Source organism: Myotis lucifugus, unplaced genomic scaffold (assembly GCF_000147115.1).
Source record: "Myotis lucifugus unplaced genomic scaffold, Myoluc2.0 scaffold_16, whole genome shotgun sequence".
Classification (NCBI taxonomy): Eukaryota; Metazoa; Chordata; class Mammalia; order Chiroptera; family Vespertilionidae; genus Myotis; species Myotis lucifugus.
This window is the reverse complement of record NW_005871064.1, coordinates 2214916-2224608: the sequence shown is the minus strand read 5'-3', so window position 1 is coordinate 2224608 and position 9693 is coordinate 2214916. Positions and strand designations below refer to the sequence as shown.

General features: G+C 55.7%; 1 protein-coding gene across 5 annotated transcripts in view; it reads right to left on the bottom strand.

The window, feature by feature from the left end:
- The window catches only part of SMAD7 (SMAD family member 7), a 30037-nt gene extending 20458 nt beyond the window's left edge, over window positions 1–9579 (bottom strand). Inside the window, exons 1-3 of one of the 5 annotated variants that reach the window (XM_006085105.2) lie at window positions 8770–9579; window positions 7427–7480; window positions 1632–1706 (exon numbers count right to left, since the gene is read on the bottom strand). In XM_006085105.2, the coding sequence (XP_006085167.1) occupies window positions 1632–1706; window positions 7427–7480; window positions 8770–9379 (739 nt within the window). In that variant the 5' untranslated portion in view covers window positions 9380–9579. Of the gene's footprint in view, window positions 1–1631; window positions 1707–7426; window positions 7481–8180; window positions 8715–8769 lie in introns of those variants that run through there. The other 4 variants (XM_006085106.2, XM_006085107.3, XM_014452528.1 and 1 more) reach the window with 4 other exon arrangements.
- Window positions 9580–9693: the final 114 nt, after the last annotated feature.

The window sequence follows — 9693 nt, the reverse complement described above, 5'->3', positions numbered from 1 at the left end:
CACACACACACACACACACCGTTTCTTTCCTAGAACCTCGACAAGCTCTTGGGACAAGAAGCCCACCCATCTCAGAAAGGGGCTCCGCGGGGTGTCCTGTTTAGTGGGTCGCGCTGCTCAGCTGTGGCGTGCACAGCGAGGTGTCGTCACTTCCTCCAGCAGAGGAGACAGACAAGATGTTATCAATCAGACAAGCCTTCCCAAGGCCCCCTTTCAAAAGCTGCCACTTCCCCTGCTCACTTCATGTGGTTCAGAGGGGCTGGGTGCCTCCTGCATGCTCAGGATTTAAATAACAAAACCATCTAACAGCATCCCCAGTGTTATTTTGCCCAGACCCTTTCCTCTCCCTGGCCTTCTTTCTTTCAGGAACTCTCGGAGCCTTAGAAAGCAGAAAAGACGCAGTTCCCGCGTTCCCGTGTGTCCGCGTGGCCTCCCCTCCTCGCAAGCTCCGGCTCACACCCATCCTCCCTCCCAGCCTGAGCCCCCTCCCCGCTCTGGGGGTCCCACTTTGTCCAGCTCGGTTTTCATTAGGAGCTTTGAGTCAACAATCCCTTCTGTCTCAGATAACACTCAGAGTATATACTGCATAGAAATAAAAACAAACAAGGTCTCCCTGAAGACACTCTCCGCAAGCTCCATTCCTGGAGAGGCGCTGGGCGGGACTGTCCGGGATGACCAGTCAGGCACCGAGCAGGAGAGGGTGCACCACAGTCCCCCACAGGCAGTCTTACAGCTTCCCTCTGAGCCGCCGTGGTCCTATACCAGTGCCCCAAACAAAGGCAAGAAAGGACAAATGCCCAGACTCTGCTGGAATGTTCCCCCAGGTTACTTTCCTCTTGCTGTAGCTAGTTTTTAGAAAATCCAGTGGTGGCATCCTGGGGCGGGAAAGACAGGTGGAAACAGGATGGCTTTGGAAAAGAACAGCCATGCCTCTCAAGTACATTGCTAGTGAGTTTCTCCAAGTTGATCACTCTCTTCTCCTCTCTCAGGGACAATGATGCTCGGGCTACCCAACGGCCCTCACCCAATCCCACAACCCCCAGCTCTAAGGAAAACCCTCCCTCCTGGGTAGCAGCAGTGTTAGTGCCTGTGCCCAGACCCTGTCGCTGGCATCCGGCCTCCGGCCTCCGGCCCTGAGCTGGATGGGGAATTAGGACTTGGAGAAGCATCAAGGGCATCTGCTCTGAACGCCCATCCTACACTTGGGATCTGTCTTCAACAAGTTCCCGAAAAGTGGACCCTTCCCCTTGGAGACGCCCAAAGCCCAAAGGACAAGAGCAAAAACAAGAGCTGAAACCTATGAACTAATGACAACAAGGTCGCCAAGTGGAAGCCCCCAGCCAGGAGTTGCTTAACAACAACCATAAAACACAGCACAACACCCGTCCCAGGTGGACCCCATTTCCTCATCCACGGAGCGGCCCTGTGTCCTGGTGTGTCAGGGGCTTCAGAATGATGAGCTGAAGGGCCCCAGCGACACCAAGATCACATCCAGTTTAATGCACAGAAAAGTGAGAATCCCAGACCAGCTGGGGTGACAGAAGGCTGGCCACCCCTCCGCCCCCCTTCCTCCGACTCCAGTAATTTCAAGGACTTGGAATTTGCCAGGAAAATCCGAGAAGGTGTCTTACCTGAAAGCCCCCCAGGGGCCAGATAATTCGTTCCCCCTGTTTCAGCGGGGGAAGGCACAGCATCTGGACAGTCTGCTGCGGATGTGAAAAGGGGAGAGAAAGAAATAAATACACAAATAAATAAAAACACCAAGATTAATTTTTAAGCACATTCTAACCAGCATTAAAGAGAAACCACACATTCCAAACGGCTGACTCCCAGCCACGAGGCGGAGTATGAATGGGCCGCCCAGGGCTCGCTGCCCATCATAAGACAGACCACAGCACCTTGTCACCCGTCTGGGCTCCTCCGAGGCCAGTTAATCATTAGTCAAGTCAGGCTCCATCGCAGACTGGCTGGAATTTCTCCCCCATTGAGGAAACCAGGTAGCTGCCAAGGTCAAAGGGGGCCCAGGTTCTGACTCTCAACCCTGGCGGCCGTCTCCCTTGCCATGGATCCCAGGGCCTCCTTGCCTGGACCCAGGGGCCTCTCTGCCACCCCCATGGTCCAGTGTCTCACCCTCATCTTTTTCAAGACAAACTTCCCAGTTCTTAGGACTTTCTCAAGACGGGGGTTCGGCTACAGGGGCTTCTTTCTCCTTTTTAATTGAGGTGCAACAAACACAGGAGAGAATCCACCTCTCAAGTACAACTCCGTGACCTGTACTCATGCGTACACCTGTGTAGAGCCACCACCAGATCAAGAGCAAGAACATTCCCAGCAAGACTCCCAGCCGGAGGGGAAATGCTCTCTACCTGCTTCCAGGCCTAGTCCACACTCCCCATCTCTGGAAACCTTCCCGGGCAACCCCGGGCCTGCAAGGCTCCCTGCCCTCGCTTTCTGGCACCCAGCACGTGAGCTCCCTTCAGATCCTGTCTGTGCTCACTATACTATAGGCTTCTCTTCGCGTCTCTGGAACCCTCAGGTGCTAGCCCCAGTGACCCGAGAGCCAATGAGGACAATGACAAACCGAGCTGAGAAATCGACAGACAGACTTGCCAACTTCCCGCCAAGCAATTAAAACAACAACAAAAAATAATGCCCACAAATCAGAACTAACTAGTCCCAGGAAACAAAACTACACCAGACCCCGTCTTACTGAAGTCCAGCGAGAAAGGCTGGCTCAGAGAAGGGGCTTCCGGCTCGGCAGCAAACACCACATCAGGGTGGATGCTGCAGATGCCGGTCCCCAGCCCAGGCCACTAGCAGGCGGTACCTGGATGAGCGTCACAGTTTCCCATTGAAACCACTTGGTCAATAGGAAACCAAGCAGAAGAGCAGTCCGGAGGCCAGTAGCCCACGGGAGCCTTTGACTAGCCCCGCAGCTGTTTCCATGACCTGTTAAAGGGAGGTAGGGGGCCTACAGGTAACCCCCAAGCACCTCTGGGTTTCTGCTGCCTACCCTCCTCGGCTCTCTCTCATCCCTCTCCAGCATTCTGTGGCATTCTCTCAGGCTGGAAAAACAACTTTTCAAGAACTCTCTTAACCCGAAGAAGGGGAAACGAGGAGTGGTGGGAGGCAGGGAAGAGAGAGCCTGTGTCTGATCTCATTGTATCAGGGTAAAGTACAATTCCTCACAGGAATATACAGTTTTACAGGATACACTCAATCAAATGGAAAACAATGGGGGAGGGCAGGAAATGGAGTTGCTTGTTGCATGGTGTCCCCTGCACTTTCTAAGCTACTTGGATGGTCTTTGCATGTTCTACAGATTGGCTGCTACCTACCCCCAAATGGAAGACACTCCCACATTAACCATGATGACTTATCCAGGGCGCTCCGCTCTGCTCTGCTCCCCCCACCCAGTCTTGGCTGGCTGAATCCCAGGGCAAGGTGTGTTTCAAAGGAAGGGCCCGGCCTCTCAGAGCAGAGCCGGGACCACATTCAGGGTGTCGGCCTGTCTCAGATCAAAGGTAAGCCAGCTCCGCACTGGCAACCACAAGCGTTTTTATGAAATGGTGCTCTGCCCTTCTGCAGAGTCTTTGATCTCAGGAGGGATTTACAAACATTAATTAGGCCTCCCTACCACCCCTGTGAAGTAGCAAAGTATACCTGTTCGACTGGCACCCAGGTAAACTGAGGCGTCATTGACTAGCCCAAGGGACCACCCGGTGCGCTGGGCCATGCCCAAGGGTTCAGCACCTGTCCCAAACGCTCCCTCCCCAGGCCACCGGAGCCCTCGCTCCCTGCCCTGCAGCAGGCAGGCCAAGAGGCTTCCGCATCCAGACTGGCCCCAAGCTACGGCCAAGGCTTGTAAAGTAAGGTCAAGGCAGCCACACCTTCATCACTTGCTCAGCCGGATAACAGCTGCAAAGCCAGGGGCTCCGCTTCGGCTGGTGATGCCCACCCCCCAGAGCCCAGGCTGGCACACACTCCTAAAGCCTAAACACTGCCAAGCACCCAGCAAGTGTGGGGCCTGTGGGAGCTCACTCCCTCTCCCAGCAGCGCGAGTCCTAGAACAGCGGTCGCCAACCTTTCGGACCTCGTGGACCACTTGGTCCGTGGACCACCGGTTGGAGACCACTGTCCTAGGAGATGCAAGCCTGGGGATCAGTGGAGGAGTACAAGGTGTCCAGAGCCAGGATAGTCTTGTCAACTTAGTTCCGAGCTTCCTAAACACTGTCCAGGACAGAGGACCCACTGCCACCACCACCACCACCAAACGCCGAGCGTCCCAGCTCTGCCCCAATCCATAACCCTGGTCACAGAAGGACAACCTACTGCATTGGAAGTATCCCAGTTTTTAGGCAGGCACATCATCAGGCCTGCAGAATGAATGAATGAATGAATGAAGCAAAAACTGAGCAAATGAATGGTAACTCTTTGACCACCTGGATTTATAAAGAGGCCCGGAAAAGGTGGAGAGTAGGCCGAGTTAGCAGGTAAAGGCAGGTTAGGGCACTAACTTCTCAACTGGATTGGAGGCTCCATCTGCCAATGAACACTAGCTCCCTGGGCCTAACCCCCAGCAACAGCCCCCGTCCCCAGCCATGCTTCAAACCACGGGGCACAAGGAGCCGAGCCTGCAGAGCCCCCCCACTCCATGAAGTGAGATCTAATTGCAAACACCATGCCCTTACCCCTTGCACAATAAGGGAAGGAGAGGGTCTTCATCACTTCTGATTGCCCCAGGGCACACAGCCACCCTGTCCCTAGGTTCAACCATGTCTAGTCTAACGCTCCTCCCCAGAAAATGCTGCTGGCTGGGACCGCCTGGCACCCAGGTCAACAAATGCCAGGCCCTCACAGAGGGGGCAGTGAACCACAGCGAAATGGAGCGTGGCTTTCAGCCCCGGGTCCCTCCCACGGCTGCAGGTTAGGACCCAGCCCCCTTCCCACTGCCTCTTCTCAAGTTGGAGGACTTCACAGAAAGGATTCCCTGAGTTGCGCAACTGGTTAAGATTTTAACAGTTGTCCATTGTAAAAGCCTTATGACTGGTTCTCACCTAGTAACCCAAGACCAAAAATTCCACCCAGAGCTTAGAAACTTAAGAATGTAAGTGGCAGCCCAGCCGGCGTGGCTCAGTGAACCTATGAACCAGGAGGTCAGGGTTCGATTCCCGGTCAGGGCACATGCCCGGGTTGCAGGTCCAGTGTGGAGTGTGCAGGAGGCAGCGGGTCAATGATTCTCTCTCATCAGTCATGTTTCTACCTCTCTCTCTCCCTCTCCCTTCCTCTCTGAAATCTATTTTAAAGATTTTAAGTAATAAAGAATGCATGTAAGTGGCAGATCTAAATTCCCCAGCCAAATATTCTTCTCCCAACATATAAGGTGAGGAGAAAAACCTGGGCAGCCCCCCATCTGTGTATCTGACCTCATCACCCCTGGCCGAGTAGCCAGCAAAACCAGCCGCAGCCCCTTCCATGTGTCAGGATAGTTCCTTCCCCGGGGCTTCCCCTGCTACCACCCTCCATGTCCTCAAACACCACCACCTTTTCTTCATTTCTTTTGTTGTTGTTGTTGTTTTATTTTACACAAAGCATTTTGGGTGAGTAACCAGCTGTTTGAGTTTCCGATTGGCAGGTTAATCACTTCCTATTGGCTGATCTGCAGAACTTTTCTCCCCCTTGGAAATGGCACATTCCTGTCTTTGTGGCTTCTCTGTTTACACACATTTTGCTACCTAATGTCAACACTTGCTAATGAATAAATATATCACTCGGCTCACTGCAATGTCCTGGCCTGGCAGGATGGCCGCTTAAATCCGGTGAACAGGCTTATTCCGGTATCTCTGCAGGAAACCCAAGAGAATATAACCCTTTTCTTCTATGGGTATAGGTTTCTGGGGACATTTTACCCTTAGTTGCCTTTACTCCAGGGGGGTGTCAAGGTAACTGATCTGTCTCTCTTTTGGGGGAAAACTTCCAAATTTGAAGACTATGGAAGAAAAAAAACAAAAACAGGACAGAGGTGGCCTTTGGAGAGCGAACCTCAGGAAAGAATTCTTGAGTCTTGCAGCCAAAAACCCTGTCAAAGTTATTCTTTGAGAAAACAGGGCTTGATAATTTCCGTGAACATTTGCTACAAATACAGAGAGCTGGTTATCTCCTCATTAATGACCATTTATCTGGTGTTTTGTAAAGCGAAAGCAAAATATCACATGCTTTGCAGGCCACTTATTAGACAGGCACCAGGCAAGCAGCAACGCCTGCCCGACTTGAGGGAGCGGCGTGGAGTCCCGGGAGGGCTGTGGGCTTCGGTTACACCGTTCATTAAAGTATTTAATTTATGACAACGCCCCAGCAAAACTTTTAATTAGTGGGGGGAAAGCCCAACAGGCAAAACTCAGGAGGCCAAGGACTTGTAGAATTCCAAGAGCGAAATGAGGCCCAACCCTCCACTTTTCTCAGAACCTTGGCAAAAAATAACATTCTATTTTCCAGGCATCCAGGACACAGAGCACAGAGTTTCAAAGCTACAATCACTACTTTGCAGCTGAGGAACCTCCCTCCGTAAGAAGGGGCTCCTGGACACAGGGCCACCCCGTGGTCACCCCCACAAGGCCCTGCCTTCCCTGCCTTGCGGACCCTCCCCCCCCCCCCCCCCCCCACTCTCCACTCCCCCGGGCACTGTCAGCTCCATAGGGTGAGCCCTGCACTGCCAGCCAGGAGTTGAATGCAGACAATCACAACAGGGCTGGTGCCAGTCTCCAATGAGCTTTTGCCCTGGCCCCATGCCACCCGGTGACAAAGCAACAGGCAGGCAGAGCTATGCCAGAAACTTTTATAGCCCCGACCTAGAATTCTGAGAAAATCCGGGAGGAGTGCTGACTTGCCGGGGAGGGAGGAGAGGAAACCCATGAGGGTGGTTTTGTCTTGGCTTCTTACATCTTCTAAACCTTTTACTCCCAACAAGAGTCTTCTCTGCACCTTTTTAAACTGCCTTCCCTTCCACCGAATTATCCATTCTTCCCCCTGACTCCACTGGCGCTCACCAAGCCTCCAAATGTTCCCATCAACCTGCCCTCTTTGGCTCCCAAGACACTTCTGCGTGGATCAAATTCCACGTGTTAATAAACCTGAGCCAATTTGATCCCGGTGCAAATACATGAAAAAAAGAAATTGTAAAGCACATCTAAGAAACTCTTTAAAAATTTATACACACACACACACATACATATACATATATGCATACATATAATCTCCAGCCACAACAAAAACAGAAAAATCCAAACTTCCAGCACAGGAAACCTATAACCACCTCCAGGCAAACCCAGCGCCTCCCCAGGCCGCTGCCAGGACATAAAAACCCGCGTTCTAGAGGCTCTGTGTCTCACTCCCGAGACGAAGGATATTTTTAAAATCATCCACTCACCAGTTGGTTTGAGAAAATCCATCGGGTATCTGGAGTAGGGAGGAGGAGGAGACTCTGGAATTAAGAAAGTAAGAGAAAATAAAGGCCGAGCCATGAGAACCAGAGATAAAAACTTACGATAACAGAGGCATTCTTTCAGCCCAACTGTTTGTCTTAGCTGTGGGGGTTGGAGGCAGGGCCGCGAGGCGGTGATCGCCTTGATATTTAGCTGTCAGATAAACAAAAGAGGCCGCCTGGCGCCAGCCGCGGGCTCCGCTCCTCCGCGTCTGCGGACGCCACCGCGGCGCTCCGCCGGCCCCGGCTGGAAACCACCCGGCCCGCCGCGGCTCTGCGGGCCGCGCACTTCGGTTCCCAGGGCGGGGGGCGACAGAGCCCCCCCCTCCTAGTCCCCGAACTTCAGACCCCGCTCCCAGCGCCCGGCACCCCCGCCCTGGCCCGCCCCCGCCGCTCCGGGAGGCACCCGCGGGGGAGCACGCGGCTCCCCTTCCCAGCCCACCCCGGAGCACCCCCAAGTGCGCCGGTGAACTTAGGAGGCTCTGTTGGCACCGGGGCGCACCCTTCCCCCCACCCTGCACCTAGACCCAGAAAAAAGGGAAGCAGTGGAGGAGGCCGCGCGGTCAGAGAGGCGGCGGCTGGGGTCTCGGTCCAGGCCCAGCGCAGGAAGGGGCAGCGCCGGAGGGGCCGGCAGACGACCCCCTACAGTGAACGCTGTGCTTTCTGGGGCGGGAAGAAAGGGAAGCAGGGAGCAACCAACTTCTGACTCCTTGTTCTCTGTGACCCTGGGCTGGCAGCGTGGAGGGTAGAGTTGTGAGGGTCCGGCCTCCCATGCCTCTTTGCCCCCAGATCCCTAGAGCTGCGCGGCCAGGGCAGTATCCCGGCCCCGGCGCCCGAGTGACTCTCCGTATTGACTAAAGGAGCAGAGACTTCCCAGCCTTTACAGCTCGCTTCTCCCAGCCTTCCTTGGCGGGCTTGGACCGAATCCAACTCGGCCACACACCTCAACGCCTTTCCGGGTGCGGGGGAGGCGTGACCCCTACTTCTCTCTGCACCCCTTAGCTGATTCGGAAGTGAGGACGCCTAATTTCTAACCGCCTGTCTGCAGAGTGTGCACGAGCCGCGCCACAGCCGCCACCGGGACAGCATAGGAGAAGCATCTGTAAGGGAACCCCCGGGAACGCCCTCCAGTTTCCCTGTCCCTTCTTCACTCGTCCCCAAGTCTCCCACCAGGAAGGGCTGGACACTCCCCTCCGGAGCGGTGGCTCCCCACACACACAGCCCACGGGGGCTTTTCCTCCATCACTGCAGCGCCGGGGGGAGGGGGTGGGCGCCGAACAACTTCTTACCTAGTTCGCAGAGTCGACTAAGGTGATGGGGGTTGCAGCACACCAGCTCGGGGTTGATCTTCCCATAAGATTCACAGCAACACAGCCTCTTGACTTCCGAGGAATGCCTGAGATCCGGCCACCTGAACACTTTGCACAGCAGGAGGGGGAGCGAATAGGACGAGGGCGACTGGGCGGGCTGCGAGCCGGCGGGCGCCCCCAGGCCCAGCCTGCAGTCCAGGCGGCCGGGCAGCAAGAGGCACGCGGTGCGCGTACCGCCGCGGGACTCCACGGCCTGGAGCAGCAGCTCCAGCTGCCGTTCCTTCAGTTTCTTGAGCACCGAGTGGGTGAGTGCCTTCAGATCCGCCTCGGCGCACCCGGCCGCACCGGTGCCCGCGGCTGGGGGGTGGGGATGGTGACCTTTGGCACCTCGGACCGCCTTGCCCAGGCAGCAGCCAGCCCTGCCTGCGCCGCTGCCACCGGCCCCATGTGCCCGTCCGTCCGTCGCCCCTTCTCCCCGCAGCTCGCCTCCTCCTCCACCTCCCCCCGCGCCCTCCTCCTCGTCCTCGCCGCCGGGCGCACGGCTCCTCCAGAGACGCCGGACGAGCGCAGATCGTTTGGTCCTGAACATGCGGGGCGAGGAGGCAAGGAGAAAAGTCGTTTGCCGGCTAAGGAGCGAACATGACCTCCGCACACCATGAAGAAGTCGGGCGCCGAGTTGTGGCAGCAGGCGCAGGCGACAACAGCAGCAGCAGGGGCCCGGGCAGGAGCGGCGACGGCCCGAGGGGCGCTCCGTGGCATGCGCCAGTCTCCCGGAGGCCGGGGTGTGCTCGGGGGAGAGAGGTAACTGCTGTGGCTCGGGGGTATGGGTTCCTGCAGTTCATTCGAGGTGGGTAAAAGGTATGGCAGGTAGGAGCTAGGATTTACCGTCGTATTGTGGCCCCA